This window comes from Danio aesculapii, chromosome 13 (assembly GCF_903798145.1).
Source record: "Danio aesculapii chromosome 13, fDanAes4.1, whole genome shotgun sequence".
Classification (NCBI taxonomy): Eukaryota; Metazoa; Chordata; class Actinopteri; order Cypriniformes; family Danionidae; genus Danio; species Danio aesculapii.
This window is the reverse complement of record NC_079447.1, coordinates 4,137,675-4,157,674: the sequence shown is the minus strand read 5'-3', so window position 1 is coordinate 4,157,674 and position 20,000 is coordinate 4,137,675. Positions and strand designations below refer to the sequence as shown.

The 20,000-nt window shown below is 37.5% G+C and overlaps 1 protein-coding gene across 6 annotated transcripts in view; it reads left to right on the top strand.

Moving 5' to 3' along the window:
- Window positions 1-20,000, top strand: part of LOC130239459 (spectrin beta chain, non-erythrocytic 1) — a 114,361-nt gene that overhangs the window by 29,108 nt on the left and 65,253 nt on the right. For 4 of the 6 annotated variants that reach the window (XM_056470671.1, XM_056470670.1, XM_056470669.1 and 1 more), the window contains exons 4-10: window positions 3,837-3,983; window positions 8,746-8,937; window positions 11,582-11,668; window positions 12,589-12,707; window positions 13,872-13,986; window positions 14,153-14,224; window positions 16,800-16,915. In XM_056470671.1, the coding sequence (XP_056326646.1) occupies window positions 3,837-3,983; window positions 8,746-8,937; window positions 11,582-11,668; window positions 12,589-12,707; window positions 13,872-13,986; window positions 14,153-14,224; window positions 16,800-16,915 (848 nt within the window). The remainder of the gene's footprint in view (window positions 1-3,836; window positions 3,984-8,745; window positions 8,938-11,581; window positions 11,669-12,588; window positions 12,708-13,871; window positions 13,987-14,152; window positions 14,225-16,799; window positions 16,916-20,000) is intronic. The other 2 variants (XM_056470668.1, XM_056470667.1) reach the window with 2 other exon arrangements.

Here is a 20,000-nt window from a genome sequence, read left to right as displayed (position 1 = left end):
GCATGCACGGAAGAAAACACTGCTGTTTGTTTTTATTGGCGATGCTGCTGTGACTTTCACAAATGTTTCTCTGCCTGCTTCAAGTCTAGCCGATGTCCCACCCCCGAGAGCCGTATACCCCACCGTGATTGGTGGGTTCGTCCACACACAAAACTAAAGTGCTACACATATCAAACTCGCGGGTAGTGATATGCGATACCACTGGTTTCTTATCCAATCAGATATCAAGTAAAATTAAGGATGAGTATCGGCGATACTGATCCGATACTGATACTTTGCTCAAATTACTGTTTGGGAAATTAAATGATAGTGTACTGAAAAGTGTCACTTCATACTGAGTACGAGATATATTTTGGGTTATTCTTGTTTATTGATGAAGAATTATAATACAAAAAAGAGCCAACTTACATATTCATTGTCACAAAAACCAAAGTCCCCAAAATACAGCCACATCGCCACATTTTCTCCCTCTGTACCTGGATAGTGCCTGCCTGCTGCACCTAAGGACTCTGCTTTCCTCCTCCTCTGACCACCTAGTCATGACGTAGTCATATTCTGTCTTGTAATTTATATGTAGATGTTTGATTAGGTTTGTGGTATTACACGTGTGTTACACGTGTCACAAACCACATCGTATAAGTTTATGGAAGTGAAGTAGCTCCACACATAACTTTGTTTGCCGTCACCCATATCCAATGACAACGTGACTGAACAACATGTGCCAGCGGACTGAGTGGCTCGCTAGCATGTTCTGCAGTTGTACAGTGCCATATTGCGCACATGACTTGGCAGGCGGAAGAACAAGTAGTTCCAACTAAGTTGCCATTATTTAGATAAACTAAGGGCAATTGTGGTTACTTTCCGCTTTATTTCTATATCCGCTTTATAACTCCAAATTACTGAAATATCGATATTTTGATAAGATAATCGATTCCAGAACATAAAAAGCTGGTATTGGAGATATTTATATTTTAGTATCGATCCGCACATCACTACTCGCGGGCCGCATTAACATTAAGCATTCAAATTAAGGCGGGGGCCACAAACTATTGCGAGTTTGAGACCCCTGCTTTAGACACACAAACATCTGTAAATTAGCAGTTTTCCGTATTTTGTGATTCATGTTTTTATTTTTTAACATTTATTTATGCTTTTGACTTGTGTTATGGGAGCTTGATCTTTCTTACAACAACTTTCACATGGCGTTATTTCTGACAAATGTCGTGAGCGCGGTATTACAAGTACATTCATGTATAACAAGCGAGCGAATTTCTTTGCTCGTGCGACGATTTCCTCTGTTCGTGGACAACGTCTCGCGCGCACTCAAATATACGCTGTTTGCGCACAGATTTTCTTGCGCGCTCTCAAATATGCGCGCAAAACACTGTGTGCTCACGTGCGAATTATCTGCTCTCACTCAAGTCAGATGAGACGGACTCACAATTTGTGCCTTGTTTTTCCTCCTCCTTTTGTGTTTTTGCTCTCCTGAGATTCTCTTGTTAAACTGGTCATCCCAAGAATGTTGAAATGGTTTATATATTGGTACACTATTTAATAACAATACACGAAAAACTAAAAGGTTAAGGTAAATTCTATAATAACTACTAGTGTTTTTGATGTGTTATTTGCATCCCCTCATTAATGAATGCTCCTACTATATTATTAAGAATAGTGAACTGATAAAATGAAATAAAGTGTAGTTTTACTACAGTAAAGTGTGGTGTATTGTAGTATAATATACCATATAGTATAAAAAAAACTACAGCATTGGGTCATTTGTACAGTTGTTGTGTTACCAAAGCAACTGTAGTATTACCACAACAGACTAATTGAAGTACTTTACTATAGTACTGTTCAAAACTCATTGTGCATGCCAATAGACGTGTTCGGGGGGCCCTGTTGAACAGCTTTTCCTCAAAATGAAAAGGATGACAAGGAAAATGTCCTCCAAAATCTCATCAGCAATGTTGAAGACAGCAGAGACGAGTTCACTTTATTTTAGTTGCCATGATAAAATGGGATTGATAGTGAGATTAATTTGAAGAGTGAATAGTACTGTATTCTATAATACCTTTTCAAGTGTTTCCCTATTTTTATCAGTTACATTTCTGCTGGCGTTAGTTATATTTTTGTTTAAATGTTTCTATTTGATTAGTATGGGGCACCTTTTGGATTGTCATTAATAAATGTTTTTAAAATAAAATGTATTCTTTAAATCCAATGTCTATTCTCTGTGTCTTTAAGTGTTTGAAACCTGAAATATCTGATCATATAGCATACAGCCAAAAATGTTATGGTTTATTAGATGATAAATTAAACATGTAGCTCTATTTTTAGTATTTTGTTTATTGTTAATAAATAGTGCACCAATATAAATCATCAAAACGCATGAAGGGAAGAAGGAACACAAGACACAAATTGTGAGTCTGCGTATCATCTCACTGAGCGAGCCGTCTATTAAGAGCGTGCAAGAAATTTTTGCGTGCGAGCAGCGCATATTTGAGAGCTCGCGAGCAGTTTTGTCCACGAACAGAGGAAATCGGTGCGCGAGCAAAGAGATTCGCTCGCTTGTATTACATGAATGTGCTCTCGACTTGTAATACTGCGCTCACGACATTTGTCAGTGAAATAACACCATACTTTTAACATTGAAACGTTCAAAAAGTGACTTTTGTTGACATTTTTAACAGTTTAAAGTGCTGTATTGTCTGGGGTGGTGTTGTATATTTCGTTACAAACACCTTGTAATAAACTGCAGCACATTTTTAGTTATTTTACAGACTTATTTCTCTGTATATTATTTCTTATACATTATTCATTTATTAATTTTCCTTTGGCTTAAACCCTTTATTAATCTGGGATCGCCACAGCGGAATGAACCGCCAACTTATCCAATATATGTTTTACGCAGTGGCAACCTATCACTGGGAAACATCCATACACACTCATTCACACACATATGCTACGGGCAATTTAGCTCACCCAATTCACCTATAGCGCATGTCTTTGGACTGTGGGGGAAACTGGAGCACCCGGAGGAAACCCAGGCCAACATGGGGAGAACATGCAAACTCCGCACAGAAATGCCAACTGGCCTAGTCGAAACTTGAACCAGCGACCTTCTTGCTGTGAGGCGACAGTGCTACCCACTGCACCACCGTGATGCCCAATATAACAACTTGCAACTCTATTTCTGTTTTATTTGCACTTTCCCCCCGTTGTTTAAAGTCGAATCAAAATCAAGGAACTTTTCGAATCATCATTGAGAATGAGAGTGTAGTTTCCCACCGTATCGGTCTAGAAAATAGCGACTTATCAGTTTCTGTCAGTACACAATGTAACTACAGAAGAAACAAGCTTTAAATAGGAAAATTGTAGAAACAACTTCATCATTTATGAGCCAGATGCTAATGGTCTAATCTGTTTCAATGATCTATGCTAAGCTAAGCTAAAAGTGCTCTGGCCAGACCCAAAGATCGGCTAAATAGATGTAAATATTGTGAAACTCAACTGTTTACTCTAGGGGTGCTATAAAATGAGCCTATTTCCATGAAAGGTGAGTGTTCCTCCCATTCACACCAAGCACGATAACGAAAAAGGGAATGATAAAACTTTACGTGGATACAATGCAAGCCAGGCTAGCAAATTAAAGTATAAAAATGAAAGATATCTCAGGTATCCAGTATAGTTTCTGTGTCTTTGTGTGCCCTCCTTTGAAAATGCTGGGGGAAATAATTTGTGTTGTTTTTATTGCACTACTCTGACTGCACTCGCTGATTAGATAGATTACACAAGCTGGATTCACTGGTTTAATTGAGGTGTTGTGTGTTTCTCAGGCTGAGATGTGGATCCGAGCGAAGCTACGAGACCTGAGGGATGGAAACAACATCCAAAAGAGTCCCGTGACGGACTGGGAGGAGGCTTGTCAGACGCTCCAGAGAGACTTGAAGGACTTTGAAAACACTGTCATTCAGCTCAATCAGGTGAGAAAAACCCTCGAGTTAAAGATCGATGAATCATTTGCTCACAGCTCGTCAGGCTTCAACAGGACCCGCAGCCAACATTAACAAAAGAAGTTCTCCCTTTTGCAAATAAATTGGAAACAATCATAACTTCTTCTTAATGCTGACTTGTCAAAACACCATTTTTAGCAGCTCGCTTTTTACAAGATCTGCAGAACGTCAGAAAGCTTCCTGTGAGACGTCCAGGATTAAAAAAAAATAGTTCTTCCCAGCAGAGATGCTAAATTTGTCCTCCTTCCTTCATTTTGATATATTGTTGGTACGGGTGCTTGAAATCCTTCAAATGGCTGAAGTTAAATCTAGTGTTTTAAAGGTTTATAAAGTGCTGTGGTTGTGGATTAAGTGCTCAGAACTGCTAATTGTGTTGCTTTTGTATTCATTTATCTTATATTATTGCGAAATAGGCAATAATAATTAACTATTCATTCATTTTCCTTCAGCGTAGTCCCTTATTTATCCCGGGTCGCCCCAGCGGAATAAACCACAGACTATTTCAGCATATGTTTTATGCAGCGGATGCCTCTCTAGCTGCAACCCAGTACTGGGAAACACCCATACACACATTCAAACACACACACTTATACACTATGGCCAATTTAGTTTATTCAATTCACCTACAGCGCATGTGTTTGGACTTTGTCTGTAGTGTGATCTGCCTTTTTATTTTTTGATCTTTTGAAATTAAAGTAAATATTAATTTAAGATGAAAGATGACACATTTAATATGCAAGTAAATGACTTTAAAGTCAGTCAATGACTAATTCAGTGTTGGACAAACATGCCATCAAAATTATCCTTCGAATACTGTACTTTACTATTGAATACAATAATGATTAGCATCATAACAATCATGAATTCTTAATGCTGACTTGTCAAAACACAATTTGAAACAGCTCGCTCGATCTGCAGAACGTCAGAAAGCTGTCTGTGAGACGTCCAGGATAACAAAAAATTAGTTTTTTTTAATAGAGATGCTAAATTTGTCCTCCTTCCTTCATTTTGATATATTGTTGGTACGGGTGCTTGAAATCCTCCAAATGGCCGAAGTTAAATCTAGTGTTTTAAAGGTTTATAAAGTGCTGTGGTTGTGGATTAAGTGCTCAAAACTGCTAATTGTGTTGCTTTTGTAATCATTTATCTTATATTATTGCGAAATATGCAATAATAATTAACTATTCGTTCATTTTCCTTCTGCGTAGTCCCTTATTTATCCCGGGTCGCCACAGTGGAATGAACCACCGACTATTTCAGCATATGTTTTATGCAGCGGATGCCTCTCCAGCTGCAACCCAGTACTGGGAAACACCCATACACACTCGCATTCAAACACACACACTTATACACTACGGCCAATTTAGTTTATTCAATTCACCTACAGCGCATGTGTTTGGACTTTGTCTGCAGTGTGATCTGCCTTTTTATTTTTTGATCTTTTGAAATTAAAGTAAATATTAATTTAAGATGAAAGATGACACATTTAATATGCAAGTAAATGACTTTTAAGATAGTAAATGACAGTAATTCAATGTTGGACAAACATGCTATCAAATTATCCTCCGAATACTGTACTTTACTATAGAATACAATAATGATTAGCATCATAACAATCATGAATTCTTAATGCTGACTTGTCAAAACACAATTTGAAACAGCTCGCTCGATCTGCAGAACGTCAGAAAGCTGTCTGTGAGACGTCCAGGATAACAAAAAATTAGTTTTTTTCAATAGAGATGCTAAATTTGTCCTCCTTCATTTTGATATATTGTTGGTACGGGTGCTTGAAATCCTCCAAATGCTTGATTTTTAATCTAGTATTTTAAAGGTTCAGAAAATATTGGGACCTTTTATTGCTAATTGGGTTGCTTTTGTAATTTATCTAACTAAATAGGCATATATTTAGAAATTAATAGGCAAATATATTATAAAATTACGTTTTTGAATACAGTAAGATAGATATTGCTTTTGCATAAAATGAAAACTTTGGTGTCTGTAGCGTGATCTGTCTGTTGGATTGAATTGAGTTTATTTATTTAACAGGGGCATGCACAAAAATACAGGCGATGCAGTGGCGCAGTAGTTCGAGCCTCGGCTGGGTCAGTTGGCATTTCTGTGTGGAGTTTGCATTTTCTCCCTGCGTTCATGTGGGTTTACTCCGGGTGCTCCGGTTTGCCCAACAGTCCAAAGACTAGCGCTATTGGTGAATTGGATAGGGCTTAATTGTCCGTAGTGAATGAGTGTGTATGGATGTTTCGGAGAGATGGGTTGCAGCTGGAAGGGCATCTGCTGCGTAAAACATATTCTGGATGAGTTGGCGGTTCATTCTGCTGTGGCGACCCTGGATTAATAATAGGACTAAGCCGAAAAGAAAATTAATGAATGAATGGATGCACAAAAATACATTAACCTCGACAAGGAAAGATGCATTGCTATTTTCCACCTGCAGTCCCTGGACAGGTAAATCTTAAACAATCAAAGATTTATTTATTTTTTTTATTTAATAAAATAAAATTGACAATTTAAAACATACAGGCAAATCAAACATAGCACCTCCTGATCAGGCGTGAACACTTCTTATAGTCTGTGCACATGATTAATTCTGTTGGAAGAGTTCTCCATAGACTTGTGGCTCTATAAGAAAAAGAAGATTGACCATACAAGGTTTTGCGTCTAGGTAAATACTCTCCCCTCTTACAAATGATGTTTAACAGAGGAATTTTTCATAGTATTTCCTATCATATTTTTTCATCTGGAGAAAGGCTTATTTGTTTTATTTTGGCTAGAATAAAAGCAGTTGTTAATATTTTGAGACCTATTTTAAGGTCAATATTATTAGCCCCTTCAAGCAATATATATTTTGATTGTCTGCAGAAGAAACTACTGTTATATAATGACTTGCCTAACTACACTAGTTAAGCCTTTAAATGTCACTTTAAGCTGAACACTAGAATCTTGAAAAATATCTAGTCAAATATAATGTACTGTCATCATAGCAAAGATGAAAGAAATGACTTATTAGAGATGAGTTATTAAATCTGTTATGTTTAAAAATGGAACTAAACAGAAATTAAACAGAAATTGGGGGGAAAGAGTCTCTAATAATTCAGGAGGGCTAATAATTCTGACTTTAACTGTATATAAAGAGTTATTTTCCTCCTTGTAAATAAGGAAAGGGAAATAAATACAATAGAATAAAAATATGAAACAAACTGTGCTTTAAGCATCTTCACTGTAAGGAAAAAAAACTTTAGCTACAAAAGTCCTTCAGTCAAGAGCAGTGAAGGATTTACTCAATTTGTTTGATTCATAATAAAAACAGGCGGCCGGAGGAATATTGCACACTGTCACTTTAAGAAGTGCGGCTCTGAGATGATTTCTCTTTCACGTGTCTTTTGATTCTCAACTTGTTTGTTTATTACACAAATGAGGGTTAATATGAATATTTACTAAACGCCGCGCTCTGACAGAAATGTGCATGTATTTGACCATTAAAGCGCTAGCATTAAGATGACGTTAGATGTGTGCGCTCCGCTCGTCTCCGAGGCCAAGCGCGCACACACACACACAAAAGCATGCGGTCTCGTTCACGCTTTTAAACATGAATGACTCGAATGTACATCAATGAATGATGCGCATCCCATACTGCAAACGTTACAATACAGTACATGCATTTAGTAATGTTCCAACCTTCCAAGAGTAAATCGCATTAGCTAGCCAAATGTAATAAAAGGTCTTGATCTCAACCAGACGCCAGGAACTTTAACCCCACCACAACAGATTACGCTGCTATCCCACAGAGACAGATCCACTGATATGGTGATGGCCCAAGTTCAATCTTTTAACTGCCCAATCAGATACTGTTTTTCCATATTCCAAAACACTGATGTATCATATTTTCTCACTTTACTCTGGGACTTCCCCATTCTGGCGATCACCCCCCCCTCTGTGGAATTTTCCGGTACCTATTAATCTATTGGACGGCTGCAACAGATTCGATTTTTTATTTATTTTTTTTTTTTTTTTTTACCTAAAATCGAAAAGTTAAGCTTTACAGCTCTAATTACGTGCACCCCAATTTCAGTTTCCTCAAAGTTTCCTTAAACCGCACGGCCCGTGATTTTAACCCCCTCCCGGAAGTAAATCGCTTTAGCTAGCCAAACGTAATAAAAGATCTTGATCTCAGCCAGACGCCAAGGATGCCTTAAGCATTCTGTTGTATAATGACTTGCCTAATTACCCTAACTTACCTAATTAACCAGATTAAGCCTTTAAATGTCACTTTAAGCTGTATAGAAGTGTCTTGAAAAATATCAAGTCAAATATTATTTACTGTCATCATGGCAAAGAGAAAATAAATCAGTTATTTAAAATTAGTTGCTAAAACTATTATGATTAGAAATGTGTTGAAGAAATCTCTCCATTAAACAGAAATTGGGGTAAAAAATATACAGGGGGAGGGTAATAATTCAGAAAAGTTTAAAACTGCATCTGGAAAGTGCTTGAAAACTGCTTAAAATTGTCTTTGGGAAAGTGTAAGAGCCCTAAATAGTACTTAACCTGAATAACCTGAATAAGTACTTAACCTGTCCTGACATTCATCAACCCTTGTGGCCTTCAAACCGGAACTTGTGTTGGTCTAAAACTAATAGTTGGGTGGATTTCAACTGGGTTGATTAAGCTTTAAGTTTTGAGCTGCCTGTAAATCTGAATGTTGATGTCTGTCCAGATGGGAGAGCAGTTAATGTGCAAACTCAACCCCACGTCTGACCTGGTGAAGAAACAGCTGGCTCAGATCCGCGACCAATGGAACGCACTCAAACTGACTGCGGCCAATCAGATGAAGGCAATGGGCGGGGCTAAGAATCTGCAGGAGTTTAATAGGAAGGTGGAGCGTCTGGAGGCGTGGATCAAAGAGAAGGTTAAACATGTCATTAAACCTATTTATACTGATAAAGTACAGGGTTTACAATCTCTTGTAGTATCTGTTATAACTTAAAGGGCACCTATGGAGAAAAATCTACTTTTCAAGCTGTTTGGACAGACATGTGTGTAGGTATAGTGTATAGAGCGTTATATTGGGGTGCGATAAGCACACCCAGTCCTTTTTTTTCCCCAATTTAACAACATAAAAACAGTGGACCAATTGGAGCGGTTTTCAGAGCGACCGCAACTTTACGTAGGAGTGCGGTCCCCCCGCCCACCAATATTGATTGACAGCTGGCATCACCATATTCTCAGTTTGTTGTTTCACGTCTGCCATTTTCAGCTTGTGAGTCAAAGCGATATCACCAAAGGAACACCCCAGCTCTATTTTTAGATGTAAGGCTCCTTGGGCTCAACACAAGATCAACATTCACCACATTATCGCTCTAATCGGAATTATTGTTTGTACCTTTAGGTGGGATTGCAAACATGTGTACGTTTCATTGCGTCTACCTTAAACTTAAGCCGTTTGCATTCTCGCGGTCACAGAAGCTCCCTGTCATCTTAACTAGGTGCTGCTGGAAAGTGCGAGTGCATTGCCTCACGTGCGCATCCCTTAATTGGAAATAAAATAACGAACTTGCCTGCAGGTCGCACACCAGAAGCACCGCTCTGCGAATGCTGGTCCTCTCACTGATGTTGCTTTCTGTCTGCCTGTCTGTTGCCAAACACAGAGTGAGGGAGCTCTTGGCTCCGGCCCCTTGTTACGTTGGGTGGGAAGTCAAAGCAACACACCCCTAAAACAGCGAGCTGTGGACACGCCCCCAACATGACCCTTTTGAACACATTATAATAAAAAATCTGAACTGTGTTTTGAACTGAACCTAAACTGGCACACTCAGAAGAACCATAATAATAATATTAAATCAGAAAAAAGGGGTAAACTAGGTGCCCTTTAATGGCAGCAGTTTGCTACATTACTAGTAAATTACAAATAAAAATAAATAAATTGCAGCAAAATAACTGTATTAACATTTACAGAACCATTTATCTTGCTGTAAATGTATTTACAGTATTGAAAATCTTTAATGTAAAATATACAGTTATTTCTACAATGCAACTGTTAAATACAGTAACTTACTGAACAATTGTTCTACAGTATAATACATTTCAAGGTGGATAACCAAAAATGGGCTAAGTGGCGGGGCGTGAGTGGAGCTACAGACACCTGCCAGCATTTAGGTTAGATAAGTTTTTATTTGGGAGAAACACTTAATACTTCGGTCACACTTTATTTTGATGATCCGTTATAGAAGTACATAAGTAGACTGTTAGGTTAGGGTTAGTGTACGTTGATATGTACTTGTAAAGTTTCTTATAGTCAGTTAAATGTCTGTTGAAGGAGGAGTATCAGCAGATATTAAGAAAGTCTACTAAAACTCAAATGGACCATCAAAATAAAGTGTTACCAATACTTCATTACCTGCGACTCTTTTGTGTTCTGACCACATGTGCTTGGCTGTACACTATATCAATAAAGTGTTTAGACTTTTAAAAACACTGTAATACATTGAGCAACTAAACATTGTACTTATGACGTCGTTTTTTTTACAAGAGGAAAATGCGAATTACTTCCAAACACTTCAAATATAGTCTGTCTTAGTAAATGCAGGACTATTGATGAACTCCAGGCTGTACGACAGTGTTTCAGATGACTGTTCTAGAGTCTACAGCTAATCAATCTGTCAGATTCTGGAGTGCTTTACAGCTCTAAAGAATTTATAAGTTTTATAAATAATTAAAATTATAATTAAATAATTCATATTATTAAAATAATGATATATAATAAAAAAATTATAAATGATAAATTACCTTAAATAAATACATTTATAGAGATGGTAAGTATATAATTTTTCTCACCTCGGAAATGGAGGCAGCTTGAATGATTTGTGAGCTCAATAAAGTGCCAAGCATGCCATATTATCTGATAATTGTAAGAAATAATCCCAAAAGACAATCAAATGTCATAAAAAAAGCAAAAATACAATGTATATGCTGAGTTCAGTGGCTAATCAGCTGAGGTGACTGCGAGCAGCGAGACCTAGCTGTCACTCAAGTGGCCACGCTCTTAAATATGCAGACTTAATATAAATGAATCGAATGAGTGATAAAAACTTTCACCCCCTCACAGTTGTCATGAATGGTAATATTAGCTATATACACCAAAATCATCTTTTGTACCTCGCTCTAAACATGTTTTTATCAGCTGTAAAAACATCTAATTTAGCATAGCAGTCAGTATACATCTGGAGTTTCTGGAGCCAGCCCCCAATAGGCCAGTCGATGAATTGCAGTTTCAGTTACTTCCATATTAGCTTCACGAGGGAGATCGGGATGTTGCCACTTGCATAAAATACAGTATATCCTCATTTTGAGATTGATTTTGTGACCCAAATGTCATCTTCTGAGGTATTATTACTGTTTTCTTTCACTCAATGATCTACAAACTGCTGTGCATCTGCATCCAGGTGTTTTCCTTAGATCTGTTTTCGTGTTCTCCATGGTAGCCCGGTTCATTTACAGCAACAGTAGCCCGACTGAAAGAAAACAGCATCTGTAAATGCTTTTATATTTGTCAGCAGGAGCAGGAGCAGTCGCTGGCCAACATCCTTGGGGAAAACATTGACAAGATGCAGATTACCAGGAAGATCCTGGATTTAAAGCAGGTGAGTGTTTCCAGACTCTGCTGAATCCTCCACAGGCCACAATCACCAACAATCAGAGTTTCATTGTTGAGTTTAGCACAGGTGCTTCTGGTTTGCGCTACTTCTGAAAGTCTGTTTCTGCACACATAAGACAGCAGTGGATGTTTACTTGAGTTATCACCGACTGATTTACTCCAGCCAAACCAAACAACCCATTCTACTTCTACTGCCATGATCTACAGATATATTAAATTATGTGTTTTACTGTAATGATATGTTTTTAGTCTTATTAAGGCAGTGTAACACTACATACAAATATTTTTACATTTTTATATTATATTTTGGGCATCACGGTTACTCAGTGGTTAGCACTGTCACCTCACAGCAAGATGGTCACTGGTTCGAGTATCGGCTGGGCTAGCTGGCATTTCTGTCTGGAGTTTCATTCAAACTACGATTGACTTGCAGCGGCCAAGCGACTGTTTATTTCAACGGAGAGTGAGCGACTTCCAGCAATGTCCATCTATGCGAGCGACAGCAACCATTGATGACCAGGTGGGCGTGTCGAGTGATGACTCAACAAAGTTGAGAATCCTTCAAATTTATGCAAATGAAGAGCGACTTTCTTGAGCGACAGCCAATAAGAGCACCAGTAGAGCTCACATTCCTCTCTCAGCTCCTGCAGAAGCCAGTTGTATTCTTTGCTGTAGACCTACACAGACCTGCGTGTGCAGCAGGTCGCCACCCAGAGCGACAGGCAGCTACAAAGTCGCTGCTTGTGTGAATGAGGCATTAAAGTTCGAGTTTTTTTTCCTCCCTTTTCACATGCCATCAGTTGATTGTACTTGTAGATTTGGACATCCTGAGCATGGTGAAACTGTGATTGTGTTGCATGTATCTGAGATTTAGTAAAAGCTCTGGAAATCTTGTGTGTGTTTCAGGATGAGCAGCTTTATCGTAACCTTCACGAGGAGATCAATCAAATGGCTCTCAGACTGGAAAAACAGGGAAAGACTGAAGGAAAGAGCATCTCAGCCCACAGAAAACATATCAACAAAATGTTAGTGCACAGAATAACAATGCATGAAAGAATGATTAACGCTATTAAGAATACATTATTATTTTTATTGATGTTGTTGTTGTTGTTATAATAATAACTATAATAATAATAACAATAACAACTACAATGATGACCGTATTAATAATGATGATAATGATAATATAACAATAATAAAAACCATTATTATAGTGAATTAAACAAATATAATAACAGCTATTACAATATAATAATATGACATATATAATATTAATAACATGTATAATAATAACAATAATATAATGATTATGATAATAATAATATAATAATAATATAATAATGATTATGATAATAATAATAATATTAATATAATAATATAATAATGATTATGATAATAATTATAATATAATAATATAATAATCATTATGATGATAATAATAATAATCATTATTATAATGAAATAAATCAATATAATAACAGCTATAATAATAATAATAATAATAATATGATGATGATGATGATGATGATGATGATGATGATAATAATAATAATGATGATTATGATAATAATAATAATAGTAATAATCATTATTGTAATGAAATAAATAAATACAATAACAGCTATAATAATAATAATATAATAATAATATGATGATGATGATGATAATAATAATAATAATAATAATAATAATGATGATGATTATGATGATAATAATAATAATATAATGATTATGATAATAATAATTATTAATATTATAATTAAATAAATAAATATAATAATAATAATATAATAATATTAATAAAAATAATATAATAATGATGATAATAATAATAATAATAATATATTAATATTAATAAAAATAATATAATAATGATAATAATAATCATAATATAATAATCATTATGATAATAATAATAATAATAGTAATAATCATTATTGTAATGAAATAAATAAATATAATATTAGTTATAATAATAATAATAATAATAATATATAAAATATAATAATAATGATAATAATAATAATCATCATCATCATCATCATTATTATAGTAGCATTAATCAGAATAAATAAATAAATAATTACACCATCAACCAATTATAACTCACAATTATGCAAATTGTATAATCTTTGGAATTCTAAATCAACATGAAACTTTTCATCGTGTATTATTTGTCAACCACTCAGCTGGCTGAAGGCCCAGTCGCACTTGAAGGAACATCATGAGAATCTGCAGCTCGCTCTGGAAGTCTCGTCCTTTTACCAGCAGGCTGAAAACATCATCTGCTCCATCATCAGCATGGTAAAAATAATAATCAATCTTTCATACTTCCGTCATCAAAGCTGTTTCTGTTTAAACCCTGCAGGAAAACCAGGTTCTGTGTCATCTGATATATGAATATGTGGACATGATGATGTAATCCAGCAATATTATTTATGCTTCACTCTCCTTAATGTCTTATATTCAGAATAAAAGCCCCAGCAGTGGAGTGGAAAATAGCAGAGATGGAGAAATCCGGGACATCGCCAGTCAAATCATGGTGTGTGAACCGACATGTCGTTGAAAATAATAATGTTTGGGATCAATGGGTCTTTTGTAGTACTTTTGAAAGGTTATGTTAACGTTTCTCACCAAGGCTGCGTCTATTTGATCATAAATATGAAGAATGCAGTAATATTATTTGATTATTAAAACACAATATATTTTAATATATAATTTATTTATGTCTGAGATTCAAAGCTGAATTTTTAGCATCATTACTCCCAGTCTTCAGTATTAAATGATCTTTTACAGTTCAGTCTAATGATACCATGATATTTAACCTCTGTAATGTATGGCAATCAAATTTATTTTTCTACAAAAAGACTTTTAATCTGCAAGGACATCAGCAAGGCCCCCCACCTCTTCATCATCTGCTCCTCCCCTTCATCAGCTCCCTCTCTTCGTCATTAGCTTCTCCTCTTCATCATCTGCTCCTCCCCTTCATCATCAGCTTATCCTCTTCATCCTCTGCTCTTCCTCCTAATAATCAACTCTTCTTCTTCAGCTCCTCCCCTTCATCATCAGCTCCTCCCCTTCATTACCACCTCTTCCCCTTCACCAGCGGCTCCTCCTCTTCATCATCAGCTTTTTTTTCTTCATCATCAAGTCCTCCTCTTCATCATTAACTCCTCTTCATCATCAGCTTTTTCCCTTCATCATCAGCTCCTCCTCTTCATCATCAGCTCCTCCCCTTCATCATCAGCTCCACTCCTTCATCATCAGCTCTTATTCATCTTCTTCAGCTCCCCCCCTTCTTTATCAGCTCCTTCCCTTTATCATCATCATCGGCTCCTCCCCTATATCATTAGCCCCTCCTCTTCATCATCAGCTCCTCCCTTTCTTCATCAGCTCCTTCCCTTTATCATCATCAGCTCCACCCCTTTATCATCATCATCGGCTCCTCCCCTATATCATTAGCCCCTCCTCTTCATCATCAGCTCTTTCCCTTCATCATCAGCTCCTCCTCTTCATCATCAACTCCTCCTCTTCATCATCAGTTCCTCCCCTTCATCATCAGCTCCTCCCCTTCATCATCAGCTTATCCTCTTCATCATCTGCTCTTCCTCCTCATAATCAACTCTGCTTCTTCAGCTCCTCCCCTTCATCATCAACTCCTCCCCTTCATTACCACCTCTTCCCTTTCACCAGCAGCTCCTCCTCTTCATCATCAGCTCTTTCTCTTCATCATCAGCTCTTTCCGTTTATCATCAGCTCCTCCTCTTCATCATCAACTCCTCCTCTTCATCATCAGCTCCTCCCCTTCATCATCAGCTCCTCCCCTTCATCATCAGCTCCACTCCTTCATCATCAGCTCTTATTCATCTTCATCAGCTCCTCCCCTTCATCTTCAGCTCCTCCCCTTCATCAGCTCCTTCCCTTTATCTTCTTCAGCTCTACCCCTTTATCATCATCATCGGCTCCTCCCCTATATCATTAGCCCCTCCTCTTCATCATCAGCTCTTTCCCTTCATCATCAGCTCCTCCTCTTCATCATCAACTCCTCCTCTTCATCATCAGCTCCCTCTCTTCATCATCTGCTCCTCCCCTTCATCATCAGCTCCTCCCCTTCATTACCACCTCTTCCCCTTCACCAGCAGCTCTTCCTTTTCATCATCAGCTCTTTCTCTTCATCATCAACTCCTCCTCTTCATCATCAGCTCCTCCCCTTCATCATCAGCTCCTCCACTTCATCATCAGCTCCACTCCTTCATCATCAGCTCTTATTTATCTTCATCAGCTCGTCCCCTTCATCTTCAGCTCCTCCCCTTCATCGGCTCCTTCCCTTTATCATCATCAGCTCCACCCCTTTATCATCATCATCGGCTCCTCCCCTATATCATTAGCCCCTCCTCTTCATCATCAGCTCTTTCCCTTCATCATCAGCTACTCCTCTTCATCATCAACTCCTCCTCTTCATCATCAGCTCCTCCCCTTCATCATCAGCTCCTCCCCTTCATCTTCAGCTCCTTCCCTTTGTCATCATCAGCTCCACCCCTTTATCATCATCATCGGCTCCTCCCCTTCATCATTAGCCCCTCCTCTTCATCATCAGCTCCTTTCCTTCATCAGCTCCACCCCTTTATCATCCTCAGCTCCTCCCCTTCATCATTAGCTCCTCCTCTTCATCATCAGCTCCTTCCCTTCATCATCAGCTCCTCCCCTTCATCATCAGCCCCTCCTCTTCACCATCAGCCCCACCTCTTCATCATCAGCTCCTTCCTTTCATCTTCAGCTCCACCCCTTTATCATCATCAGCTCCTCCCCTTCACCATCAGCCCCACCTCTTCTTCATCAGCTCCTCCCCTTTATCATTGAGTGTTTATTGGTTGAATCAGTCCATCATCCGGGTATTTAAATTCTACTTATTCTTTTCAGCATATCTCAAACTATTTATGCTAAAAATGGCAAAAAATTCTGCTTTATTGAATTCTTTCAAATAAATACAGGCCTGATGAGAAGAGACTGAAAATAATCAAAATCATCCAAAAAATCTGAGTGACCAGTCGTGTATGTTCAACTGCATCAGATCATGTCCAGCTCTGAGTCTGTGTTTGTCTTCCTGTGTGCTGTAGATGCTGGACGTCAGTGTTTCTCAGCTCTCGAACCTGCAGCCGGCGCTGGCGGCTCGAGTCACACAGAAGCAGAGCGAGCTCAAAGACTGCTGGGCCGCTTTCCAGAAGACGCTCAGGTAACATATACACCTTACACTACACCTTAAAATATTTACTTCCTTTTTTGTAAAGAAATAGTATGTACTAGGGTGCAGTGGGTAGCGCTGTCACAGCAAGAAGATCACTGGTTTAAGCCTCGGATGGGTCAGTTGGCATTTCTGTATGGAGTTTGCATGTTCTCCCCGAGTTAGTGTGGGTTTCCTCCGGGTGCTCCGGTTTCCCCCACAGTCCAAACACATGTGCTATAGGTGAGTTGAATAAGCTGGAAAATAAGGGACTATAGCAAAATGAATCAATGAATAGTGCATACTTTTGAGTGTGTAACAGAAAAACGTTTGTTGCTAGAAGGGATACAGCTGCAGCCAGAAGTTGACAAGAATTTTAAATCTATAATTTGGCTGTATCAGATATCGCTTTGCTTCTTAGACTTTACACACCTGAAACTTGTCTAACACTTGTTCACTGCTGCTCTTATAGTTGTGTAAATTGCTTCCTTGTCCTCATTTGTAAGTCGCTTTGGATAAAAGCGTCTGCTAAATGTAAATGTAATGTAATGTAATTTTGAGGGTGCAGCCATTTTTAGTGGTGTCCGAAACCATCTTGGACATTATGAAAGGCACTCAGTCAATCCCACAACGCACAGCAATAACAATAGGGATGGGTATCATTAAGGTTTTAACGATATTACTACTTTTATCAATACCACTTATCGGTTTGGTACTTTAACGGTTCTACTACATAAAAAATACATAAAAATAAAAAACACAAACAAATTGAACAGAAATAACAACACTTTGTTTTATTATTACGTTTTATAGTTAAATAAAATGAAACTAATAATTGTAAAACAAATAAATAATTTTTTCCCTGTAAAAGAATGTACAGTGGTTTGAAGGAAAATTACTGTTTTTAACCTTTCTTCTGGAGAAAAATCAACATGTTTGACTTTTCTGGCAGAAGTCGGGATCTTTCCTGGTTTATTGTGCTCCCTGCTGTTGAAAATACCTTCTTTGAGTTAAAAATGCAGTTAAATGAGATATTGTTTATGATTTTTCATTAACGCATTTGCATAAATGAGTTTACAGTGTTTTGGGAGTTAACTGGGTTTTTAATACAGGTTTTGCAGCACTTTGCAATGTAAAAAAAATTAATAAAAAATTAATTATTAATAAGCATAGTTTATTATTAGCATAGGCTATGTTTGTAAATACAGCTGGCATAAAAGCATTTTTAATGTCTGATTTATTTAGGCTACAGCAAAAACATACCGCTAGCATAACGATGTGGATGATGTAATGTTACCGTTAGCTAGGCACTCAAATACTTCATTACTTTTCATTGCAGTTAATGCACTTTTGAAAGATACTTTCACTTAGCCAGATTGCTTGCGTTTATACAAGAAAACAACTGATTGTGTTTGTTGCAAAGGGCATTGTCGCTGTCCACTCGAAAAAAACAACCCATTTGATTCACTTCGCAAGCTTACGAGCTGTGCGTGCGTGAGTCTGTGTTGCTAGCTATGTGTGTGCGCAGTGCACTCAGAGTCTCCGCTGAGTGTGAAATTGCCAACTGTGCAGACGAATATCAAATATCGCAAATTAGAAAAGGTTGGTCAGTTAAATTATGCTACTGTAAGTAATGTTTATTTAGCAATAGTTCTCCAGTACAGATAACGTCAGAGCTTATCGATACTTCAGTCTTTTATAATGTAGCACAGATACCGATAAAGTACCGTTTCGGTACCCATCCCTAAACAACAACCCATGCACACTCAACATCCAGAGAGCCCATAATGCCCAGTAAGAGTTTGTGCGTTGAGGATAGCTCAGTAGAATTTTTTTAATGAGGAAAGTAAAATATATTTTTGCCATTAAGGTTACTGCACACTGAATCCGAAATTTTCATCCATAAATTTCGCACGTTAAAAAGTAAATTCGACTTTGCATTGTGTGAATCGTATTGACAAACTGCCTCCTAAACTTTCATCCGTCATAAAAAATATCGAACCAGGTTCAGTTATTTTTCACCTTTTGCATCCGAAAAAGTGCATTGAGAAGTGTTTTGACAGTTCAGAGCCACTGTACAAGCTAAAAGCTAAATACAGAATGCCGTCATTTGAGCTACAGATAACTTTGACTAACACAGAGCATAAAATACACACAGAATGTGGCGGACACTTGAGAATACCTATATGGTGGATTCAGTGGCGCACCTCTGCCCTGGCTGCTGTTTGGTATGTGTATCCATCCGTACATTTGATGTACTACCCATAGACGCTATAGTAGAAAGCATGGTCCACTTTTGGCCTGTTACTTCGACACATCAACACGGCCGTATTGTATTATAATGTAGGTACTGCCAGTCTCTGTTCGGGATTTGTTTACGTACATGAATGTATGAAGTATCACAAGCAATGTATGAAAATACCACTGATTTCCTGAAATAAACATTGCATTTTGGGACAATCCAGCGCAGCTCTTTGATAATGAGCTGAACTCTCCTTACTCAATGCACTATTGGATGAACACAATATGTATAGTCTATTCCTCTTTCTTTTTCTACTCTCAAAAAGAGAGAGTGAACAAAGTATCACTGCTTGAACGAACTGAAATGTCTTGTGTTTTTTTTTCGTAATGGTTTGATTAATACGCATTGGACTCAGTGTGCAGAGTTTGTTTATGTGCCGAATTTTTCGCATATTAAAATGATAAAACATATACGAAAATTTCGCACTTCAATGTGCAAAGACCTTTAGTCTGAAATTTAATTCATATTAGTCTTAAAAGAGTCTTTAAAGTATTAAATTGTTCTTGGTGAAACCTGCAGAAACCCTGTTATTATTTGGTATAAGTTTGTTTATAAGTTGAGCCCTACGGTGTCCTTGCAGGGACACAAGCCATTTCTCTATTTAATGTGCAAAAGGGGTTTTCCACAGAGCCCACGGCACTTTCCACAATCCGGTTTTTGCAGCATTTGTATTCCCAACCGCATGCTGCACGGCCAGGGAAATGTTTCCAAATGATAATGAGACTCATATAAAAGACGTGCGCTTATTTTCATAATGTCACCAATTACCGTTCTCAATCTAAAGCCAAACTAAAG